This window comes from Apis cerana, linkage group LG10, assembly GCF_029169275.1.
Source record: "Apis cerana isolate GH-2021 linkage group LG10, AcerK_1.0, whole genome shotgun sequence".
Classification (NCBI taxonomy): Eukaryota; Metazoa; Arthropoda; class Insecta; order Hymenoptera; family Apidae; genus Apis; species Apis cerana.
In genome coordinates, this window is record NC_083861.1 from 6884918 (window position 1) to 6911159 (window position 26242).

General features: G+C 42.5%; 1 protein-coding gene across 6 annotated transcripts in view; it reads right to left on the reverse strand.

Moving 5' to 3' along the window:
• Positions 1-26242, reverse strand: part of LOC108001153 (zinc finger C4H2 domain-containing protein) — a 243898-nt gene that overhangs the window by 105480 nt on the left and 112176 nt on the right. For 3 of the 6 annotated variants that reach the window (XM_062081018.1, XM_062081017.1, XM_062081019.1), the window contains one exon: positions 18378-18827. The exons of 1 other annotated variant lie outside the window; for it this stretch is intronic. In XM_062081018.1, the coding sequence (XP_061937002.1) occupies positions 18378-18496 (119 nt within the window). In that variant the 5' untranslated portion in view covers positions 18497-18827. Of the gene's footprint in view, positions 1-18377; positions 18828-26242 lie in introns of those variants that run through there. 2 more of the 6 variants (XM_062081027.1, XM_062081024.1) reach the window with 2 other exon arrangements.

Here is a 26242-nt window from a genome sequence, read left to right on the forward strand (position 1 = left end):
GACCTCGTTTTAACCGTCTCTTCAACATTTGAACACCGGAAGTCTGCGGCAATAATACCGAGTGTACAAACTGAATGAAATTTTAAACCAGAAAGAGAAACTAGTCCTTTCCTTCTCCTGGGATCTATCTTTTCCACTTTCTTGTTGAACCCGATCCAAGAATCTTGGATCAAAAAGAAGAACGCATTACTGATGGATTATGATACTTTACAAACAGTAAGGATAATGACAAAGATTCCAAGTAAAAATTCCTCTGAATATTCGAAATCAATTTCAAAATTTACGACTTGAAAATTTTCCAAAGATTCTAATACTGATGACGTGTCGAATTCCTTATTCTATAACGATTTTCCAAACAATGTGATGAAAGAAGTATCATCCTCGACATACATTATTTTCTTATACCTTCTATATCTTCATCCACTCTTAGGAACACCGTTTAATTTTTGGACACGATCTCTGAACAAACGTTCGATAAAAAGTTAGTCGTCGTCTTAATCGTCCATAACTACGATCATGCCTCCGTGTCTACTTCCTTTTTGGTCGATTCGATAAAACGAGAGAAAAATGGCGCGGGGAGGGAAATTAAACGCGCGATACGTAAGCAACAACCCCGACTGGACTGTTTCGAAAAAAGCGTGTGTTCGATGGGCAAAACGTGGTCGACGTCGCGTTTAATCCCGGCCCCCGGGGGATGAAATTTCGCGGGCTACGACGCAATTTCACCGGCCCGGTGGAGATAAAAATGACGGCGAGGCGACGGGGGCGAGCAAAAATCGTGGCCGCGCCCCGACGACGCAATTTCAAGCTTGTCAGCGTTCTTGCGGCGAGAGAGAAGTGCGGGAGAATGGCGGCCGGCTTGGTTAAAACGCGTTGACCCGCCCCGCCACCATTCACCAAACAACCCTCGTGGAATCTACGAGCAACTTGTTTATACTTTCACACCCGTGATTATCGTATCGACCAGACGACACCAAGAATTTATACGTGGTATCGATATCGATCTTGCAACTGGATACTGGAGCGCAACCCTTTGAGCCCTGTGGGAAATATGCAACGACGAAGTAAAATGGGCAGGCGTTAATCCGGAAGATATCTGGCTGGCGTTGCGTTTTTTTATTTTTTGGAAGAAAAAAAGGGAAAGGGAATCGGCGATAAAGAATGATGGGTAAAAAAGGAAGGGGAGCGCGAAGGCGTGGGCGAGGGCGTGGATGTGAAAATTTTCGAGAGGGTTTAGGACGAAAGAGTGGTTTTGGACCGTTAATGGGGCGTTTATCGTGCAACACGCGACGCCGTTACATTCGTTCTGTTTCGATAGCTTTGAATTTTTGTCCGTTTTATTTGTGGAGAATCGAGATGCGGGGCAATTTTTTTGTAAATTTTTCTTTTATTAATACTTCGGTTTAAAAAAGAAGAATCTGAAGATTTTTTCGCTGGTTTTATCGTATATACGATCTCTGGAGTCGTATATATTTATTTCGTTTCGAGCTTGTTTTATTTTATTTGGATTTACAGGCGGTTGACGTAGGAAATTGTGATGGAGGGCGGGAGTTTCGTAAAAATCTCTTTTCGATTATTAATGATCGAATGGAAAAAATTCGAAAATTTGGGACGAACGGTTTACCACCAGAGGTTGACACGAGAGGAGAGGAGAGGAGAGGAGAGGAGGGACAGTTTTAATGGGACGTTTATCGTGTAACCTGCGTCGTATATTTATTTTGTTTCGAGGCTTTTGGTTCAGTTTTATTTTATTTATATTTGTGGTGATAGGGAGAATCATGATGGAGAACGGTGCGGTTAGATAAAGCTTGTAAATTTTTTGCTCGGATTATATATATGTATATATTTTCCAATGAGAGAGGTTGACCACAGATTCGAATCTGTGAAGTTTATTCTTGCTTTATTTTTATTTCTCGCCCGAAAAAAATTATGAGGGAGGAAGTGGTCGGATAAAGAAAATTGTAAATTTTTGCCGGGAATATTAAACGGATTCGAATTTTCTAAAAGTATTACGAAAGTGTAATTCCGGATGGATCGTAACTCGCGAGCGAACAGCCTGTCCGGAAAGGAGAAATATAGAGATTGCGACATTCCGAGGAACGTGTAAGACATTTTTTTAAAATGAACCATAATTTGTAAGCGAGAGACGCGGCGTCCAAGAGAGGTTAGAAAAGAAATGTGGAGATTGCGAAATTTTATGAAGTGCAAGGGAAACTCTTTAGTCGAGTTGAGCACGAGAATTCCCGCGAGAGAAAGAAAGAGAAAAAAAGGGGGTGGAGGAGGGGGGATAAAAATTCCATAAGATGGAGAAGAAATATAATTAATAATACATATCTTATAATTCGAATCTTTCTTCGACGCGTGTCTTTCGCCTAATTAAATTCATCAAAGTTTCCAAACGAACTAGAAACTCTTTTCTTCTAATTGAATTAGCTAAAATTGCAAGAGCTACCCGATCTCTCTTTCCTGATTGAACTTGTGAAAATTACAGGAACTCGCCATCCATCGTTATTCCCTTCCTCTTCCATCCGTCAAACGATCTCTACGATTTTTAATTTTCGATCGAATCAAAACCACAACACTTCACTCTACTTCGTCTTCGTCCTACTTTCAAATACACAAAAATAATTTATCATAATTTACCGTTATTTCTCAAATATAATATAAATTTTATTGTACACACCATCATTCGTTATAATTCACCACTTCCTCAAAACATATAAATTATTTATATATCCGAGAATCGAATGCACGACGATAAATACGCACAATTATTCTTCGATTATTCGCGATTGAAACGCGGTCGTGAAAAAATCGAATTAGCTTGCTCGAGAAAACGAGCAACGGATAATTCCACGAAGATCGCTCTCGTTTTCGAGCGGCCCGTTTTTAACGAGACCCGCCGGTTCAATTTTCGCGGCGTTTGATAAATGGAGCGCACGCGGGAAGAACGAAAACTACGCCTCCCCCATCCTCCTCGTCCACGAGATTGTTCGCGCGTAAATCGCATTGATAACGTGCCAATGCGCCGATCGTTTCGCCGCCGATATCCCTCCCCCATCCCCGTGGACCGTGGACCGAAAGCGGATTGCGGAAGCGAAGACAAGAAAGAACGATCCCGTGTGTCCCCATTTTCTGCCAGAAAACCCCTCGTTCCGGCCGGTGAAAGGACACACCGTTGCTCCACTTCCGTTTCCCCTCCCTGCCTGTTCGAGAAACAGGGGGAAATCAAGGTGGAGGGGTCAAGTTTTCCAGCCTCCGACCGATCAAAGGATGCTGTTCACGATTGTAAACGATGACGAGGTAACAACGAGGGGTTGTTATATACAGTTGGAGATCGTTTAATTCGTTCGGATTAATTCGAGTCAAAACGAGATTTAAAGTCTCCTTTTTAAAGGATATTTTAAAGCGGAGCTTCCTCTTCCACCTTACGTGCATAAATCTTGAGGAATTTTAAAATAGTACATGTTTACAAAGATAGGAATTTCGTATATACGGAGGAAGCAATCGATTTGAACGAAGAATATTGAAATCTTACGATTGTGAATTTGCGATTCGTATCGACTTTTAATTTCCTTAATTTTTCCCTTCCATGCGATTCCATCTTTTTTATTACTCTTTGACGACTCTCATCTTAAATTTTCCATCTCAACTCCTCCTGTATCCACGTTTATATGTATCTCGTGTATAAATATTTGTTTACGTTACGATCAGAGCGGAAGCGGAGAGGGGGTTTACGCGAGTTTTATCGAAAGGATGGCGGACTCGATCCGGGACTCGTCGGGGAAAATAACGTTAAAAGTTCATTCGTTACCGTTCGACGAGATAAGGCGAACGAATTATGGACTTGTGATAGTATACCCCGGAGAGGAGGGGATCGCGCGATCATGCCGATTCGCCCCGACTCGTACGATATAAATCCTGGAAACTGTAATTAGGTCGATAAGGCGGCATTTACATCTGGAAACGAGGCACCGCCAGCTTTTTGCCTAGTAAGACGAGGGAAACCTCGATCCAACTTTCCTGTAATTGATAGCTCGTTCCGCCGCGAGCGACCGAGTTTCATTGCTGCGATCGATAGATCGTCCACGTTTTGTAACGTCGCGCTCGCTTCGAGACCGATATCGAGAAATTGATATCAACTTCGATTATATAATTCTTACGAAAATCGAGGATATCGAATATTTGGAAATGCTAGTTTTTGGTAAAATTGTGCTCGTGGAGTATTTATATTTATACAAAGAAAACGAAATACGATTTGGTCTGGAAAAACTCGCGTCATTTCGACGATAAAGAATCACCTTACAGATCTTTTCGAACGTTTCAAATTTCGAGATGATCATCGATAAATTTCTCTTCCTCAAACCGCGTTCAATATTATTTTTTCTAAAGTCACGTTATGATTTAATAACGCCAATTCAAACGTTATTCAATTCTTGAAAATCTAGACACGTCGATTATCGAGAATTGAATTTGATATAAATCGACTATCGATCAAATCCCGAGGAATTTAATTTCTAATAAATAATTTTAATCGATTCGTTTTTTCAAACGTTCGCGAAGTTAAAAAAAAAAAACGATCCCGGGCAAATTACAACGTTTCGTTAAAAATGAATTCCCTTTGACTTCATTTTCCGCGTGAGCCCACCGCTACGTTTTTTCCTCGTTTTTCCAACAGTTGGCGCCGTTTTTTACACAACAGGGAGGAGGGAGGGGGAGGGAAATACGCATTATTATCAGAATTGGACGAGACACAGGGAAGTTTATTAATTTGCCAAACAATTTAATTACGAGGCGAAAGGGAGTGTGAAAATATCCCTTTCCCGTGCTTTAATTAATACAGATGCTCGTCCTTGCGCTCCCGGCAAAAAGCTTCCAACTATATTTTAATTTCATTCAAAGCGCCACTTCCCCCTTCTTCCTCCCCGCGTTATCGCGTATTTTCGTACAAATGGCGGCGGATGGAAGGAAAAAGGAACATACATCGTTATTATCAATTATTCGCGTGGAACTACGAGATGATGGGGGAGAGAGAGAGAGAGATCACGCGCGACTTTCAATTTCTCCACAACAACGGCGATTGTTCCATTCCGCGCGGAATCGCGGCAAATTTATGATGTCTCCTTGTATACTGCGGGTAAGCCGGAGCTAAGTCACGGTGATTAGTCACCCGAAAAGCGAGTCGGTGCCGCTTTTATCCGCGAACAACTTCCTGGATCGCGGACAATAGATGGTCCACGGAATATTAGGATTATGCTCGGTCGATCTTCGCTCCCTTTCCCCGACGACACGCTTATATATATATATAGAGAGAGAGATATTCCGCTCTAGAGATTCCGACCTATCTCTATTTCCAAGTCAAAAAATATTTTCGTGGAGAGAAACGAGAAGAGAAGAAGGAAAAATAGAAAGATCAACCCGTTGCTCAACGCTTCGAATAACACGGGCAAAATAACATTTAAGGGGTAACGATTATCCGGGAACCGTGAGAAATTGAACAAGGGGGAGGGGAAGGGAAGGAAATTCTGAAGGAAAGAGGGAAAAGGATTAACATTTGATTCTATTCTATTCCCCAGGTTAAAATAATATAGATTCGCAGAAGAGGGGATTGAACAAAATTTCGAATTGAATGGATCTTGGAGTTTCAACGTTGAAATAACGAGAAATGGCGAATTAGAATTAACCCTCGACTCTATAACTCTACTTCCAAGATTTCTTTTCTTCTTTTTCCAAGGACGAACGAAAAATCGTCGCTCTAATTTTCTTTCCAAGAAAGACAAGTCAATTCTCTTAAATTCCAATTTACCGACCGATTCGAAAATGCCAGGAGCAAGCCGCGCCAATCAATTTCACTAACGTCCCCGCGAGGAATCGCGCGCGGACGCCCCCTGAAAAAACGGACAGACAATCCCGGCTGCGGAATAGAATCCACGAGCTTGAAGACTCGCAGACAACGTCGATCCAACGTCGTATTCCTCTTTCCTTCGCTCTCAACTTCGATCAACCATCTTCCTCCTATCGATCATTCCCTTCCCATTCTTATACCTCGCCCCTTCCCTCTCCTCCCACGCGTGTCTCCTATACACACGTATGCAGAGAATCTCTTCTCTGGCCGAGCGAGATCCACCTCTTTTCACGCTTTTCCGCCATTCCTCGCGCAATCAACGGTATAAATACGCGAGGCCGGGGCTGTTGGCTTATTCCAAGGGACGGCGGAGAATCTCGTGGCGCGATCTCATTCACTCGCGAGCTCGTTTCCGCGGAATCGCGGGCGCGAAAATGATCTCCCGGCCGAGGAGGACGCGCCCCCTTTTCAACCCTTTCCAACGAATCGCACGATCTTTCCGTCTCTTTTCCCACCAAAATCCACCCTGTTTACCCACCGCCTCTATACCTACCCTCTTTGAGATATTTGAACGAAAGAAATCTCAGAAAGGAAAAAGAAAAAAAAAGAAGAAACAACTGCAGGAAGTCGACGACGAGGAAGAAATTGAAAAGAGAGGAATGGTGGAGCGTAACGAGGCGAACGAAGTGGAAGAGCCGTCCTTTCGTGGAGAAATTGAGAGCGAAATGGAGAAGGAGGAGGAGGAAGAGGAGGACGAAACGAGATGGAAATGGTGGTGGGATCGAGATGAGGGAGATAAGACAAGAAGAGGTTGTGTAACCGGAAGAAACGTCCCGGGGAGATCGCGACGTTTCAGAGATCGCCCCGAGGCCCTCCGATTCGCGCGGATTGAAGGGAGGAGAGGGGGTGAAACGGTACTCCTGCGTCGTTCGGGACGTGCATATTCTTCGGGCACGGCCGCAAGACGCTACGTGCCTCGGAAGGAAATGTCTGTCTGGAGGACGTGCCGCGGTTGCCCGAGAGACACTTGCACGAGCGTGGATTTCTCGTGGAGCGAGTAAACGCGCGCTTCGAATGAGTGGCCCTGTTGAGAAGTCTGACGTCTGAATTATTGGTTCCCTGCCATTTTTTCCTTTTTTTTTTTTAAGCGTTTCGTGCTCGAGAAACGGCGGAAAAAGACTCGAAAAAAGCTTGAAATTTTAACTTCGATCCATCTCGAAACCCGTCGTAGAGATTATAGTGCTACATGTATCGATATCAGATCACTCGTTTCTTGTTTCGATAAATAAACGAGAGGCGAACGAGAAGAAAATCGTCAGCTAAGAAATCTCAAACTCGAGAGAAAAGGTTTCGCGGTGCAAAAACCTTGCTCACATTCCTCTCAACGTACCAAAAAGATCTTTTCACGTCTCCCATTCACTTTCCTCAATTATCCCCCGCAGACTTATCATCCCTCCCCCGAAATCTCGTTGCGCATCCTCCCCATTTCCATTCTCTCGCATTCCAAAACTCCTTCCCCAAAAACTTCTTCTCTCCTCTTTGCTGACGTCTCATCAAGTATTCGCACAGATAAGGAGACGAGCGTATACCCCGTTTCAGAATTATCCTCCTCTCTCTCGATTCTTGCTCACCCATCACCCCTTTGCATCCGGCCTCCGTTCACAAAGACTCCGGTAATTCTATTATGCGAGCCATCGAATTACAAATTGTATCGCGGCCGTGAGAGTAGTCCAGACAGACCCTCCCCTCCAGACGCTCGCGATCAGCTGCTAACGATACCAAAAATGAAATTAACCGAGCGTGGTGGCGGGAGACAAGGGAGGAGGGAAGGGAAGATCGAAGCTAATCTCGTCTGGGTGTAGCTATCTCGATATCCTTGACGTAAATAGATTACCGTGGCGACGTTAGGTGACGTCCGCTTTAACTCGCGAGACAGGGAGGCGGCGGCGGCCATCCCTGCCCTCCTCCGTCTGCGGAGGGAAATCTATATGCAGGGGGCGCGTGCTGGAAGACGCGTGGCAAGACAGTGGCGGCGGTGCCGGAAGAAGGAAGTGGCAGACGTAGTGGTAGACGGAGGAAGAAAGAAAAAAAGAAAGGAAGAAGAAGAAGTGAAGCGAGGAAACGACGATGTAAAAAAAAAGGGGAGGAAAGTAGGAGGAAGAGAGGGTAGGAAAGAGATAGAGAGGGTGGGTCGGATAGAATTGTACGGGACACTGATAAGGGGGAGAAACTCGGAAGGAACTGGCACGCTTTGACAGCCGGTAAATTAAAGTATATTTCCGCGACGGTAGAAGGCAGATGTGCCGCTTGGTACACGTGGTAATCCGTGCCGAGATGAAAGGTAGACTCGAAAGAGGGAATTTTTTATGAACGAGATCGGTATGCCGGTCGATGGGCAGGAAAGGAGGAAGGGAGCAGGGCGAGGTTGGAAAATGTCCACTCGAGGTGGGGAAAGGACATCGAGGAAGAGAGAAAGAGTAAAAGAAGTTGTCAGAATCAGACGAGAAGGAGGAGTTCGGGCTACCTGGCTTATCTGATCGGTACACGAAACGAATCGATGAAACAGGTACTCACTCGGCCGATCCCTTCCTTAACAACTTTCCCCAAAGAAATCGAATCTGCCTCCCCCAACTTGGAATCGACCTGTCAACCTGTGTCTCGATACACCGCGATGGAAAAAACATCTTCGATACGTTGGTCCATCTTGAATAATCGTTTCTTTCTGACCATTTCGTTGATTATTATCCTCCTGACCACTCTCGTGTCCCGTTTCCTTGCAAAATAATTCACTCCCCTTTTTCCATCCCATCCCACTCGAGGAGACTGATCCTCTGAAAAGGGAGAAAGAAAACAGAGGGAAGAATCCAACCGGAATATTTCCTATTTTCCTGCCACCGGTCTGCCCGTAAAAGGAATGAAGGGGAAAAAGGAGAGGAACGCACGTTAATGCGGAAAACGCGGCCTTTTTCCTTATCCTTCGCGACGAGGGGGAAACGTAACGAGCCGGACGCATCCTCGGGAAGATACATAACGCGGGCGGTTACAAGACGACAGAAAGGAATGCGAGTATAAAGGGAGCAAGGATACTGGAGCAAAAAAGGTTCGCTACTGATTTTACAAAGGGACGAGAGAACCGTTTTAGGGGTCTCTGGGGGAGGAGGGGTCCGATCAGTATTCAACCGAAGGCCCCGGCCCAGGGTCATGCGACGAGTTGGACGTACATGAGATTTGCCGAGGGGTGGAAAGGGGGGATTCTTCGACGGTGTACAGGATATGCCTGCGCCTGGTAAACTGACCCTACGTGCTCTGGCTCCTTTATACGTCATTCCCATTTCCGATCCGCTCGTCCATGGGAATTTCGATCGGCACGGGCGCAATTTATTCCCAACCTTTCGCCCGTCCTCGCTCCACCGTGAGCCTCCTCCTCCTCCGCTGCGATCAACTTCCTCCGGCAAAGATTCCTCCTTGTGTTTCAGCTCATTACGGCCGTCTTGGAACCACGTATGCTGCTCCTCGGGTCTCGATCGATCCTCGCCAGACGTGATGCCAATCCTCCAGTCGAATAGGAGATAAAAGGAGTGCAAGAGAAGCGAAAATTTTGTTTACCGTCTGATTACTTGTAATCTTTTATTCGTTGCAACGAATGTTAACTACTTGCTATAATTGTGTTGCAGAAAATTATTAGGAGCGAGCTTCTAAATCTCCTCGAATATCATTTTTCAACGGCCCGCGTGTTGGTTCCTTATTAAGATCGGGTAACGCCGAACCCATCCAACGAGCTGTTTACAAGCGGAGCGGTTTTGGGAGGAGATGGAGAGCGGGAGAGAGTCACTTCTGATATGAAGTGTTTCAACGTGCATTGCGCGGAGGGCTTTCTATACACACCTCGAGAAAATGACGTTTACCCGCGGGAAACGTACACACGCGAACGCCCAAGGATGGAAGGTTTGGGCGTTGTTGCCGAGCCACCAGACGCCAACACATCTTCCTGCCATGTCGCGTTCCTGGCGAACGCTTTACGCTCGATATACTCCAAACAGATTAGGGAAACGCGCTGAATCGAAGTTAATTTACTTTTTCCCCGGAAATTAGAAAGAGATAAATTAAGGGAGAATAATTCATTTTTATAATGTTAGATATCTAGAGAACTTGATTAAGAAAGTGATTATCACTCCCATTCTTTTTCTCTAGAAATTAAAAATTCATTGAATTTCACGCGTTTCACACGTTTATCGTTCTTCGTCATTCCGATCACGCGCTCGATTTGTTGATGCGAGTTTCGGTTTGCGTTTACTCCGAAATTTCCAATTCGCATATTTGTTTCCATTTCGCTGGATTATCGAGCACAATGCCCCGTCCAAACATAATAAATAAGTACCACCTCTGCTAGAAACACACGCACGCGTAAAACGCGCGCTAATCTCCACGATCTAGCCGAATCTCGCACCACGGCCATCGTCCTCCACCAAGAATACCCTTCAAACAGCCCGACCGCTTCCTCCCCGCACCGCCACCCGGTCATCGACACTCTTCGTGTTTAATTCACCACGCGTTATTCACGCGGCCCGATCTCCCCCTTTCTTCCACTAGTAGAGGCTCGTTCTCATTGTTCGCCCTGGGTATCTTTTCATTCCAGATCGACAGTCGCGACTCAGATAAGGCCAACCGACTGACACGAATAGCGGAAAGACGCAGCCGGTCGCTCTTTTCTCCAATTCCTCCCCCTTTATTCCATTATGCCTGCGTGCACTTCTCACCCCTTCGCGAATGAAAGGAGCCGAAGGACAATTTGCTCGCCCTCTCTTTCTCTCTGTCTCTCTACGCTTTTTTCACAGATATCTGCTGCTCCTTTCACGCTGAATTCCTGGGCAGCGAGCGCGGAGTGAGAGTGGCCAGGAAAAACACAACTGGTGTTTAAGAAGAGAGAGAGAGAAGAAAAGGGGTAGGGTAGGGAGGAGGGAAGGTTGCGCGACAAGGTTCCGTGTTTTGTACTCCGTGTTTCCTGCGAGGATCGAGGAGGGGTGGGTGGGCATTAAGGAGAGCCGGAAAATGAATGTCAGCCACGAGCACCACTCCTTGCCTTCATTCCAGGCAGATTCCATTCATTTACTTTCCATCCCCCTTCCCTATTTCGCGCACTCTTTTTATCGCGCGCTTCCGTGTTACGCGTGTCCCTTCGAATGGAAGCTTGTTTCGAACCATCGAGGAATTCCAGTCGATTGAGAATCCGGGTTCCTGATGGATAATAAGGGGAGGCTGGTTATGGCGCTTCCCCTTTTCCGGAGATAATTTTTTTTTCGAGGGTGGTGCGTAGTAAGTCAAGTCAATAGCGAGCTAAAGAGATTTTTTTTCTTTTTTTTCAAATTAAATTTCTCTTTCTTAAGTTGCAACGGAGTTTAAGAAATAATAATTTGTTCCATTTCTTTTCTGAGATTAAGAAATGATTTCCATGCGATTATCGGAGTGTTTCGCAGATGAGATTATTGGAAAATTAATTGTAATTATGTTTTGTATTTATATCATTCGATTATCGTTTCAATCAGATTTGGCTTTTGTGTTATTAGATTTCCTATTATATTTGTTATTATTTGATTTCGTACCACGTTTATTCTGGAAATAATTATCAAATATAATAATTAATAATTCTGGAAATTTATTCATTATTTCAATAGATTCGATTGCATCAACGTGTAATTGTTAACATTAGGGATCAGTACAATAATTTCTAAATGTTTTTAATTATTAAATTCCGTGCATTCATGCAAAAATATATGTCTTCTAACGTTATAATTCGCAAATTTACATTTGATGTTACGTAGTTTCAGTCAAACCAAGAAGATATCGAAGTAATTAAAAAAAAATTAACAAACCCATAGAAAAATCCATAGACTTCACGGCCTATCAAAATTTATTTCCTTCCAATTTTAATTCCTCTTCCTGCAGAATGCTCAAATCCATCTCAACACAACAAAATACTGCATTCTAAGAATAATTAAACGAATCTTCATTCAATCTCCAAAAATAAAAATTCGTGATCCGCTACCAATTATTCAATTCAATCCAAATCATTTTACTTTCTTCCCACTAGTGCTCCCATATACTTAACGCAAATGCACTACAAACTCTGAAAGCGATCGAGAGTAAGGGTTAGCGACCCTCGTCTCATGGAAATCGGATAAACCGGTATCGAAGAAAAAGTATTTACATATCCGTCTCGCGAGCGTTTCAGCCCATCAGAGCCAGGCTTTCCGCTTAAAAACGCTCGCCTGCACGCTTTGGAAGTCGAGTTTCGGCTCGCCGTCAGTCAGATAAGCCGATTAACCGATCTCTTAAGCCGCCTCTTCTCGTGTCCCTCTTCGAGATTCTTCACCCGCAGGTGGAAGCATCTCTCGAAAACCGTGACTCCTCGCCGGGTCACCGGCAGGATTTCGATCTCGTTTCGAACCTACGCGTCCACATTCCTCGACGATGCATCTCGCGTGGCCTTTGTCAACGCGTTAATCGGTGAAGAAGATCTGGACACACAACGAGCAAGCGACCCCCGTCGAGACTTGCTCCACCGAGTTTCGGAGATTAAATGTTCGATGATTATCTTCTCGTAGGCTACCGCTTTAGATTTCGCGTTTCGAAGAATTGCTCCACCATGAATGATACGCGTCGAGAAGTTTGAGTTGATCACAGGCGTCGAAGATCGGCGGTACTCGAATTAATATTATCGAATTATACGTCGAAGATCTCGATGATTCGTATAAACGTCACGGTGGACGTTGAAATAGAGGGCGTCGCGAATTCTAATTGGGATCTCACGATGCACATACGGGGAAGATGTTTCAGGAGATACGAAATCGGGCCCGCTCGAAATTCAACGAAATTCCGGTTGTTTCCATCGGCAAGTGCGACGTAAAATCCATTTTTCCGTCCAGCGGGGATGGTTCGATCGTGCGGTTCCCGTTTTACGAGTGTCTGCCTCCGACACAGGGCTTTTATAGGCGCGACGGGCCGCGATTGTAAATGATAAGGCTTTCGTGGAAAAATTTACGGTACGACGAGCGAGCCTCGTCGATCGTTAGAGATTAACTGGAAAATTCCGCGAGAAAGGAGGAAGAGAAATGTGTAAAGAAAAAAGAAAAAAGGAACGGATAGATTTATTAATTCCATTCTCTCGAAAAGTATCGAGGAGAACGAGTTTAACGTTTAAAAACGTTGATCTAAGAATCTTTATTTTTCTGCCGGTTGCCTCGTTGCTGATTACTTTCGTTGCCTCCAGCTTTTACTTTAAATTGTTCCAGCCTAGTCGAAAATGACGAAACGCGAGGCTGGTAAAGTTGCAGCGCGAAAACGTATTATACGTTTCGTCGAACTTTGTAAATATCCCGTAACGAATAACGGAGAACAGTGCATCGGAGCGGATCACCTTTGGGCCACTGGGCTGGTGAAACTTGGAGGAGGAACATTGTAGCCTTTTGATTATAATCCCAACGTGAGATTTAATTATAAATTTTAATAATCCCATTGTAAACGATGATTAGGATTGCTTTGACGATAACTGCTCTCTGCTTTGCTTGATTGCTTTCGTCCTTTCCATTATTCGTGTTTCAAGTTTGAGAGTGAAAATTTTGTGCACTCTTTTCTGATCAATTTGCCTTCTAAATAGCATATTTTGCAAAAAAATTGTATTGTCCATGATTAATTGACGAAGTTGGATTGAATAAATGACGAATTACGCAACGATAATCTCCGATTCCATTTACTTGTAATGCCTTCTAATAAAATAAAGAAGATTTCATAGGATCGACGAAACAGTTAGGATTAACAAAGCACAAGTAATTCACGGTAAGGAGAAAGGGTAGGCACGTGAATGCTTTCTCCCTTGTTCGCTAAACAGCATCGTCCTTTTGTCCACGATCAACGTCCGTGACTTAGGGGAGAGTTTCGTTTGATCCTCGCCATTAACATTTGTATAACGTTATAACTGTGTTACATCCGCAACGAGGGCAACGTGCTTCTTGTACTGCGATAAACTTTGAGAGCCGTGCAACATTTCGACATCTCAAGCACGTATCGCTGCTTTTGATGATCCTCATCATTGTTCGAGATAACGGAGGAAATGCGAATTAGAAATTCCCGATCTTTCCCAATCCTGTACCTGTATCTATTTGTTCCATTTTCGGGAAAAATACTTTTTTACATTTTACTTTTTCATCTTCATTATTTGAAACAGACGAATTTCTCATACGCTTCCCGAATAAAGAATATTTCATTTGTCGAACTTGTTCCATTTTTGAAAAGAAGTTTCAGCCCCAGTTTTCTATTAACCCCTTCCACTATTTTCATAGTCAGTCTACGTAGAACGAACAGATCGATTTCTGGGCGTATTATAAATATAAGAATATTTCTCGCCGTAAAGAAAAAGAAGAAAAAGTAAGAGCGATTTTAAAAGAATAATTTCGATAAAAATAATATCGTCTGTTTCTTTTAATAATATTCACGATCGAATCTTTCATATCTTCGATTTTGTTTTTGCAACATAAATCGTCCAATCATCGAGAGTTTCCCCGACTCGACTCCCCTCTACAACCAGCTCTCCACCCTCGACTTAATCGTCCATTAACCCCTGTCACTTTGTCACCTTCGAGCGAGTTTCTCCACCGCTGGTTAGAATTCTCGAATTTCATACACCGTACTCACTTCACCCCCTTCGATTTCCCGTCCGCTCGATGAAAAATGTCACGGCAACCAAGCGTACCATGCAGTCCTTTCCACTCATGGGGCCGCGAACGAGCTTTTGGAATCCCGGAAGCGGTCCTCTACGACGATTGGGTAACCATACCAAATAGTTTTATCGAGTCAGTCCTCCATTTACCTCCTTTCCCTTTCGTTCTTCGTCTTCCTCGCGTGGAGGATCGCGTTTTCACCCTCTTGCGCTGAACACAATGACGATGGTAAATGGCGAAGGGTCGGTATTCGAGATTTTTGTGGACATGGCTCAGAAATCGCGAATTGAAAGGAGAGTTATTTTAGTCGTCTCTTTATGAGAGATTTACAATCTCGGAAGGGGGAGGGATGGATTTTTTTCCTCGTCGAAATGCGTGGAATTTTAGAGCAGACGAGATTCGATGTTTCTCGAGGACTCGTAGCACGCCGAGTTCGTTAACGCGGCTTTCTCCAGGGAATGAAAGTTTAACATCTTCCATTTCGCGGTTTCAAAATGCGTGGAATCAAGGCGGTTAATTTAAGCTACGTGGAGAGACTTGAAACTTTTTATATATTGATCATATAATATAAATTATATATATATAGTTAAGAGCAGTAGTTACGCATCCTCCTCTGTAATATTCCTCTTATAGATAAAACGAGTCGATAAGAGATACAACTTCTTCGATGTATCAATTTTTCTTCCCGGGGAAAGATCCCCCTTCCGAGTATCTTAATTCGGACAAATTTTTGATCATATTCCAATTCCAGATTCTCTTTTTTTCAACGATATATCACTCGCACAAATAGAATAGATTCCTATCCATCCATTACACGTGTAAAACTGCCTACGTCGAGGGAAAAAACACCCCCCTCGCTTACACCTATCTCCACCTAAATACCTAATAAATAACACGCGGGGAAAAAAGAAAGAAAAGAAAGAAAATATCCCCGGTTACCATATCAATATCGATGGTCTCTCTTCTCTCCTTCCTTCTTCTTTTTCTTCTCCTTTTTTTCCCTCCCATCAAAACTCCGAAAAACACTTTATCGATTCCCAAACTACATTCCCCCTCCCCCTGCACTGGATGTCCCATCGGTTCCAGATTCCAGCCACGAAGAACTCTGAGAAAAGTCGCTGAGGCAAGCGTCGGATCCTACGATTTCATCCCCTTCCCCTCGCATAAAGCGAGAGCCCCCTGTGCAGGGTGGAAAAATCGTCTTACTTTTGACACTGAAAAATATAGTTCTCGGATATATGCGCTGTCAGAGGGCGAAGAGAGGCGAGGCGAGGGAAGGCGAGGTCGGGATCCACTTATCATAAAGGGGAAAGGGGACGAGTGTCGGTCGAGTGGGTCGGCGAGAGGAGGGCAGGATACGCGACGTACTCGTGTCATCGTCATCGGTATTCTTGACCGACATTTATGAAGCGATTAAGGGATGCGGAGGGATGCGACACGAAAACGAAGGGAGTCGTTACGAAGAGTCATATATATAAATCGTTTATTCGCTGAGAGGAGAATACGAATGAATTTATAAAGCAGCAAACAGAGAAAAATGGATCTGTAACAAAAATTTCGATTTTAAAGAAAATTTGTAAGCATGGGACGACCTTTTCGAGGGGAAAAGTACATGATCGAGATATCTTTACAGCTGGTTTACATCGGTTCTTTCAATCGAAAATCTCAATCAATTCAATCCTTGGGCAGAAAGGAATCGTTTTCTATTTTCTCTCGTTATCCAAATTTTACAACCCATATGTACGCGCCATGGCGTATAATAAATTTGTAATGTATCGATTCTCTTTGGGATTAATTGTATTTTTATACAGGTGCATTGCAATTCCACCATTCAAAATATAATACACAATATATGGAAAAACAATTTATATCATATTTTCTTAGGAGAAAATCCATGCTTTATAAATTCGATTCATCCCCTTTTTCTCAGAATCCACTAATTCGAAAATATAACACGAATATTGTCCACGCAATGTACGTTTGTACTACACGTGGCAATGACAATTGGCGACATAGCGACGATTGGTATCCGTGACCGACATTTACAAGGCGATTAGGGGATGCGGAGAGGGTGCATACAAAGACGGGGTCGACAGGGGTTCCGGATGACAATCGTTGTTACGAAGAAGCCCTTCGCGCCGTCGAGATTACCGTCGAACAGGCGGAAATGGCGCTGATGGAGGGACTTGACTTTGTCAACTGGAGCGCGAGGAAGAGCTTCCTCCTGTTGCTGCCGCCATTGTTACGTAAATACGTAATACAGCTGGTACGGTTGAATTGCTTGCTTTATTAAACTTCGGTTCGTCGGGATTAATCGACGAATCCTTGTCTCTTCGCGGTGTCGCTTTTGTATAGGGAGTATTCGTTTGCATTGCGATGGATCGAAATGAAAATTAGGAGAGGATGAAGCAAGGACGATCCTCTCTTGCCCCCTTTTCTTTTCTTTCTAACGATTAAATTTAGCTTAGATCCATCGGATTTAGTTTCCTTCCTTCGTTTCCTTCGATTTATTAATAATAAGTCAAACGTGTTAATAAAATTAGCATTGATCTCTCTGTACAATCCTCAATTCCAATCGAAAATAATATTCTTAGGGAAGAATCATTCACCCCATAAAAGGGGTGCAACTTCGATTCCATTAGCTTTCCCCGAATCTCCGATTAAAATACAATTTCGGAAGAGGTTTAATTCTCCTTTCCCAATCTTGCACCAATCTAAAACCGGTTAAATCGTTAAAAAAGGAATTTCACGTATCGCGGTTTCCGGGAGACAGATTCATTTTCGTCGAGGTTAGATAACAAATAAATACCCCCCTACTTTTCCATTTTCCTTCGCTTCTCCATCGCTGGAGATCAGATTTAGGAGAGAGAAAGAGACAGAAAACCGGTTCACCCACGGTTTAATCGCACTTTCGTTTAACGCACAGCCCGACCTCCTATCTTCTCATACGAGACGAGCAATTACATTGTTTCGAGTCACGAGCCCTCCGATATTTACCTCGCCTATCCGTGACCCTGCAAATTGCTACGTGGCAGCTAGATAAAAAAAGAAAATCTCTGCGTCATAGGCCGCGATTAACCAAACGTTGTTGATTAAATTAAATTAACCAAATTACAGACGCGATGATTGCTTGAATCCTTCGCGCAATTGCGTTTAAGCGCGGGACAAATGAGAGATTTGATGAGAAAACGATGTGCAGCGTTAATTAAACCGTTATTAATTAAATTAATCGAATTACAGGGAGGGAAATTTCGCGGCCCAAATTAAGTCTTCCCTTGCGTCTACCTTTTGTGTCGAACCAATCAAATTTTTGAAGAATTCTTTTCCGCATCGCATTATCTTCCATCGCACGAGTTAATAGTTTCTTCTTCTATATTCCAGAAGAAAATATTCTTTCCGTGATTCTTCTAATCCAACAATCATCGAGTGTGTTTCCTTAAACTTAATTGCTTCCATCATAGTATCACAAGAAACCAGCATAAGGAAATTTATGATTCCTACGTATCCCTACAACTGCTCGAATCTCGCCCGATCGACCAATTACACCGAAAAACAGTTCCAGTTCTTGGCTCCTCTCGAGGATATCTCGAGCTCGATCTCGACCAAAAAAAAAGAGAGAATCTTTCCACAGTGGCGCACGATTTCCAGAGGCGGCTCTCGTATCGCGCCAGCCAATCGACCGGTTATATTTTCGGTTGCCGCTCCGAAAAGAAGAGCGAGGGGCGAGGAGTTCGGTAGCGGGACATGCATGCATCGAACTGGCGGGACAACGCGCAACGTGAATTCCTCGTTAATTGAGATGCCAAGGAAGGACTCACCCTTTAACCGGGACCCCAACGATAAATTCCTCTTTCCTCGTGTTATCTCTTGTCCACGTATCTTCGTCCAGATTCGGGTGGGGTGAAAATGCCGGTCGAGAACGACTCTTCCACCGCATTATACACCTTATGGGCCTCTCCTCGGTAGTAATATCACTGTATAATTACAACTTCTGCGGTTACGAGCAGGGGCTGGCCGCCCATTTTTCTTATCTTTCCAACGGCCGAGACCGGCCGCAGGACCGCTTCCTCCTCGCTTATAGCGAACATAATAGGCTTCTATTCCGGGACCTTTATCTGAGGCACACTTATACGGAGCGGAGTCGAGCCACGAAGACGCTATTTCCCTTATTGGCAAATTCCCTTCTTCCCGTTCCCGAGGAAAAGGAATCGCGTGGTAGTGACTCTCTTTTTAGAATTTCCTTGGCGTTGGATGGATTCTGGCGAGTTCTGGAAAAGGTGAAGAAAAAGGGAGTTTGTTAGATTTGGGGCTCGTTTCGAAATCGTTGGAAATATTAATATGATATTTTTTTTTTAAGAACGAATTCTTCAATGTACAAATTGTGTTTACGTTATATTTTCGAAGGATTTTAAAATTATAAGAAATTCATTTAACATTGGAGGCAGCAAGTCAAACGATACTTGCGATTTGGAACCACGGTTTATCGAAATATCGGATCTTTCTTACTCGGCCGTCTGACGATTCATACGATTTTTCCGTAATAATGACGCCGCTTAGCGTCATTTATAAATTCGTGTATTTTCGTTGCGAGAAAACGGACAATTTATGCGTCTCTGGCGTGCCACTGTCGAACATTTTCCCACGGTGAACGTAACGTTACTTGTCACCTGAATATGCGCCTACGCACACGCCCCCCTCTTTTCTATTTCTCCCTTTTTTATTTTCCCTATTCATCGTCCAGGGGCCAATTGGATTTTTCCTCGAGCTGTGTGCCACGCATCGAAATTTCGGCGACGACAAAATGAAAAATGCCAATGTTAATGTTCACTTCTCGAAAGCTAAGATTAAAAGTGAAGGAAATTAAAATATCATTATTAAAACTTTACAAGAAATCGTACGAGAATGAATTTGATTTCGATTTATGTGCAATTTAATATTTCATCATTTTTGCTTCTGATCTGTAAATATATTTTATTACTCGGCAAACTTTGTAATGAATAAACTTAATACATGACTTTTGATGATTTTGATGATGGGAAATTTAAATTGGTAAATATAGACACGATCAAAATATACGAGATTTTGATGGATAAATTTATTAAATCAATTTTGTTCAATATGTTATAAACCTCAAAAGATCAAACAAATCCAATCCACTAAAATCGTGTAATAAGATAGAAAATACTTTCGTCCAATTTCAATTGGTGATCGATCGTTTCTTTTCAACTGGAAGAAATTTCAATTCAACGAAATTGGATTCGATCGACAAGAATAGCAATAGCACCTATCGCGACCTAAATCAATCGACGTGTCAAAGTTCATTCACGGGGCGAATTATGGAAGCAGCATTATGAATAAATAATCGCCGCATCGACGATTGTTCCCCAATCATAAATGGAATCGTAAATACGAAATTTGAAATGGCGCGTGTAAAGCTTCGATCCCCTAGTTTTCGATCTATCTAATTGCGCTTAGAATTTGCTAGGAAATTAGCAAATAATTCTGAACGGATATCACTTCTAGATCGTTATCTACGATATCACGTTGTATCTATTGCAATCGAGAATTTCGTCGAAGCGATTTCGGTGCACGACGATTAATATCCAGACCATTTTGCGTATAATTATTTACCGACCAATAATATTAATTGACAAGTTGCGAGTTATATAACGTGTATAGATCGTATCGACTCGACGTTGTGTTGACTTTTGGGACCTTATTACGCACGGTATTTAATGGATCTAGATATCAAAATATATCAATCGATATATCTATTATAACTTTACTTTACTTCGCAATAATTCTTTCACAAATTTTGTGGATTAATAGTCACGATACTTTCGATCTTTCAGACACGACATAGCTTCCTGTTTCGAATATTCTCAGGCTTCCTTTTTTTCTAAATCTTGTGGCCACGGTTTTAAATTCAATGTTCCACACTTTGACACAATTTCTTTTCTCCTCTGTCAAGAAAAAAAAAGAACTGATTAGCTCCAAGTTATTTATCTGAAAAATTATACGCTGATAATCGTGAGATGGAGGCACCTCGAAAGTCATCGATATAAAGTAACAAGATAACGGAATAACAAGTTGTTCGGGCAAGTGAAGTTCCTAAATACACCCTAAAATGGGAAACGAGAGCGTTGAAACTCGTGGAATTCGTGGTTCGCGAATAAAATAACCGGAACTGGGAGTAACTGCGAATCTCGAAATATGCGGCTACGCGAGGGAAACGCCTGGGGCTTCCGGTTACCGAGCGGCAATTAGTCGGTATTATTAAAAGGAAAAATGTATTCCTCCCCCGGTTCCAAGGACGTCTGGCGAGCGTTTCGCTAAATTGTTTCGCATTCTTGGCCGTCGTTAATAGAATTATCCGAGTTTCGACGCGAAAATTCTGCAGACGGCGAATGAATTAAGAGACCGGAAGGGAGGGAAGAAAATAGGTATGGAACAACGAAAACGAATCCACCGTTTCACGCTCTTCTTCCTCTTTTTTGGGATCGATCGAATTACGGCCTGTGGATGTGGAAAATGTAATTGCGAACGTAATATCGTAGTGGTAATTGTAAATTTGTTAAAAATCGCGGCCACCATCTGGTTAATTAAGATCGGTTTGATTGGAACCAAGGTGAGCAGCATTTGGGTTGATTGAATCTCGCAATCTCGACGATTGCTTTCAGTTATATCTGTTTACAGGTTTTTCTTTTTTTTTCTTTTTATCTTTCTCTGAGAAAACAAAGCAACGGGAGTTAACCTAAATATCAAGTTGCATATACACCAAAAACGATAGAAAGTTGGCAGGCGAATGGCAGGATGGTGCAATCCTACGAGGAGTTTTCCTCGTCAAAAACAGTCGGCCATCGCATAGCTATCAGCATCCTTAATGTCGAAACTTTTCGCGCTGGCAGCGTTATCTGCGCCAAATAAACGAATTTACCCGGAGTTAACCGCGATAATAAAGTTCCTCCTCCTCTTTGTCCCCCTTCTTTTTCCTCCCTTCCCGTTCTTTTGTTTCTCCTCGTCTCCTACCCCGTGAGACGACGTGACGACGGGGCATGAGACGGACAACAAGGGTTGGAGAAGTTGCCGATAACGATTCCACGTTGAGAATAAAGGGAGCCAGGCTGGAAGAATAATGATGTCGGTGTTGTTGTAAACTTTAACCGTGTCCACCGATATTCGAAAATTACGACCCCCTAATCTGTCGATCGAAGGAGACGTTGATCTAAGAGGAGACGATAAACCGTGGTATTTGGACTGGAATTACGGTATATTTTTCATGGTTGTTAAAACTATGTAATAAAGAGCGAAAAGTCCGAGTACTCGTTTTGTAACGACCAGCTGCGGAGCAATCATTTTTTCTTTTTTTTTTTTTGCTTTTAAGCTTCGCGGAAAACTCGTAGTTTTGCTTAAAGCTACTTAAAAACAGTGTCGGTCTCCAAACGTTGTTCTTTCGTATTTTCTTTTTTATTACGGGTTCTTGTATACAGACAGAATTCATTTTGTTACTTTTTAATGTAAAAAGTTTGCAAACGATAGAAATCTCTGTCCTGTCTCAATCCGAAGAACGATTCAATAAAATTTAATGAAATATAGCTTTTGATTTCTTAAAATTTCAATAGAAAAGTTATAATTACTCGAGAATATGTCATGAGATCGAGGCAATTTGATGTAATTAACATCTGTCGTTTGGATTTACCATAAAATTACGTGTATTTCAATTTCCCACGCATAAATATCCACAATCTACTCTTAAAAAAATACGTATAAAATAAAAGGGGGGAAGTAAAACCGTCTTTACAAATTTGTAAAACCTTCCATAAACATCCCCTTATCTGTTCCCCCGTTCAAAGGGAATGCGTATGATAATTAAACCGGCACAAAGAGCATCGAAAAACGGGGAGGGTGATCCGACAAAGAGGGTAGTAGAAACTTTTCGACGGCTCCTCCTCCGGCTGTCCTTTAGCAATGGAGTCAGTCGACCTTAGAAGCAAGCACAAAAGGCCGCGCTTCGACGATCAACTCGTCCAGTATCCCATCCTATCCATCCACGATCGCCTCGTCCCCCTTTTCGCGATCAAACGCGTGCCCCACGTGTCATCCCAGTTGTCATTCCGCGATTGTCAAACGGATCTAATGCCGGTATAGCACCCGTCAGGTGATGCTCCAGGCCGAGTTTTTTTTTCGGGGTTCTTTGTGGGACGTTTTAAGAGTATATAAGCCTGATGTGGAAATTGGAGTGAAAGGGTACGATGGTTGGGTACGATGGTTGTCACGAAGGGTAGATTTTTTCAAGCGATAATTTTTGTGATTTTTGACTGTCGGAAAAAAAAATTGTGTATTTTTGCACGAAGTTGTATAATTTTATATAATTAAATGTCATCCTGAATATTTTGCAAACAAGCGGAATAATTTTGGAGGAAAAATGGAAATGGGAATGGAAGTTTTTCGGAGAGAGACGAGAAACTCTGGATTCTTCGATAATTATTTTAGAAATAATATAGAAGTGTTTGTATATACAGTTGAAAAAGAAACGAAAAGAATTAATATATTTATATGTAAAAGAGTCGAGAGAGTGATTTCCTAATTTTTAAAAAATTTCACGCGATAAAATTATTACTGTAATTTGTTTCGTATGTTCGCTCGCGCAATTCGGACGTGATACACGCTAACAAATCATTTTCGAACAAAATCTATATCGTGCTTTTCATGCGTATTACATTCACGGTTTATAAATTATTTAAGCTTCTTTTTAATTTCGTGATTTTAAATTTCCATTTCATATTTATAACGCGTGCTGATGAAACGATTTTCACGTAAAACCTATTTGTATCCCTACGTATTTCTTTTCATTTTATTAATTATTATAAATCGTCCATTTGTATATACCATTTTTAAACGTAAAAATTATTTCAACAGCGATCTCCACCTCTTCGACATCGAACGAGGAAGAAACAATCGTTAGAAAAACTGTTCGATCTCCGGTGAATAGAGCTATCCAAAGCCTCTCGAAATCCTACGATTTGATCGAATGTTCCGGCGCATCGAGCGAAGACAAATGGCCTGGGCAAGATCACCGGAAGCGCTCTCAGCGTCGCGCTCGTTTTTGCCTTCCGCTTTCCAACTTTCGATTGTCTCCACGGAAGTTTGCCTTCACCGATCCGTGCCTCGGGGCTTTTGCGACGAATCCCACTCTCTTTATCCTGGATAAAAATTATTCAACGAGATCATTTTCTTTCCATTAAACATCCATTCCTCCACGTTTCCCCTATTCACCGGAATAAATTAAAACAGGCTTTTTAAAAAGAGAGAGAGAGAGAAATAGCGATCCTTTCAAAAATTACAACGCGGAATATTTCACAAAGCATAGAAGAGGAGTTAAACAAGAGAAATATAAAATAATATTTTCTCCCTTGTTTATTACCCATCCCCTCTAATTGAACGTACGTGTCCATTTTGTTTATTAAAATGGATCATCCTTTCCACCGGTGATGATGCGATCCCGTTATAATCATCATTCATTATAATCACCGTTTTCACTCTCCCCTCCCTTCCCTTCTAAATAAAAATTCTATTATATTCGAACGAACGAAAAACAATTAAAAAAAAAAAAAAAAAAACGTGATGGATGACACAAACGGAGGAATAATTCAATTTTAATTAACCGAGAGAAACCGAGTTTAGAACGAAGCGAAGCGAAAAGTGAACACGTGAGAGGAGGGGTAGAGGGAAAGGGAGAAATTTTTCATGGAAACGCGGCGATCGATATCATAAGCCGCCCACCAACCAACGGGGGCTTATGTCATACCCATTTTCTTCATTCCTCCCCCTCTCACGTTTTCGTTCTTCTTCGTCGTTTCATCGTCGAGAGAAGCGCCGTGCATTATCGAAATATTATGTCGCCCTGTGCCCGCCTGTTTCTGATCTTCCATTACGTAAATTAATCAGTTTTGCATTCGGCGGAAACGGCGTGTGACCCGCTTCAGGGGGGGCCAAGTAGGATCGATACAATCTGATAACGTGTATGTATATGTATATATATATATATGTATATACATATACGTATGGCGAGTGGGACGATGCTTGATGGAATAATGAATGATAATGCGCGATAATTATTCGCTTAATCGTTCGACTTAATTATTGAAATTGGACGGTCAATCGTTCGGTCACTCGTACGCGTCGTTATAATTAATGGTGTCGTTTCGCGGCCGGTCTTATCGCGACACTTGCGTCGGATCAACCCCGTCTAATAATCGTTACGAACTTACACTTCGAGATGGAAATTACTTTATGATAACGATGGAAATTTTAGGAAAGGAATCGTTGGTTGAATCGCGGAGCTAATTCGCGTATCAGATGCGAAAATTGAAAATTAATCGAAACGATCGTGGTGAAAATTGAAACAATGCTCCTCCTCGCCGCGCGTCGTTTCGTTTAATTCTTCCCCGCTTTCCCCCCTCCCTCCGCCTTTTTTTCCCGCCTTCCATCGTTTATTTCCTTGTTTTTCGATGTCTGAACACGATACTCCCGATTGGTTTAACTCAATACGGATGATTGGTTATTCGATCCCGGTTTCGCGCACAAACAAGTGGAAAGTTGAGAATGATAAAATGTGATGGGAGAGGGGAGGGTATGATATAATGACGCGAGGATAGAATTCCTCTAGAATTAATCGTATTGCGCAAATTTGGAAGGAGGATATTTTTCTCACAAACGTGGGAAAAATTTTCTTTTGCCCTAATTCGATATTACAAAAATTTTACGATAAATAAATCGTTGCGGGAAATAAATTAATCTCTGTATTTTAATCTTATCTTTGCATCACCAAAATTTTCGACATTTCGATAATTCCTAAATTTTAATAATATTATTTCGTGCCTCGATATTATCAAGGCTGGTTGAAATAATATTATTAAATTAATATCTGCGATATATCCTCTATCGTAGTAGAGCAAATCCCTAGTGAAGTTACAAACGAACGTGTTTCACGTGTACACGCGAAGAAAGTGGAGGGAGGGTGGAAAGCGGTAGGAGTAGCGAACGCAGTATAAACAACGGGCTCCAAAGCGTGTTCGATGGCAAATTAGAGCGTGCTTTAAACAGGGTGCAAGCCTATGTTAAGGCGCGCGAGTACACTTAACCGGGGCGCAATCACAGCCCAGTATTTACCTTGTCCGGCCTGGTATAGGGTTAATGCGGCTCACGGCGAAATTAGTTTCGCTAATTTAACCCTGATAATGCGCCGATACCGTTTGATTGATCGTCCACTGTCCACGAATTACGAATTACGATACCACGCTCGATCACACGGACCAAGATCGCGATGGGTTTTCGGATGGAAAAGAAGAAGAAGTTTGAAATGGATGAATTAAATAACGCATCGATCTTGAATTTTCAATCCTTTCCTTTTCTCGAAATAATACGAAATATTAAGAATAGTATAAGTTTTTTTATTTATTTTCAGAATTGGAATAGGGGAAAAATTAAAACGACGATATCGATAATTATAGAGATTGAAAACGAAGAACGATAAAGATGGAGAAGAGTTGTTTCGAGGGATGGGGGAGGATTCATCTTTGGATAGCTTCCATTGAAAACAAAGAAGAACGACAATGCGAAGAAAGCAACATTGGGGGGGGACATGTTCTGTATAAACACTTTTTCGCTATTTCTTTAACGG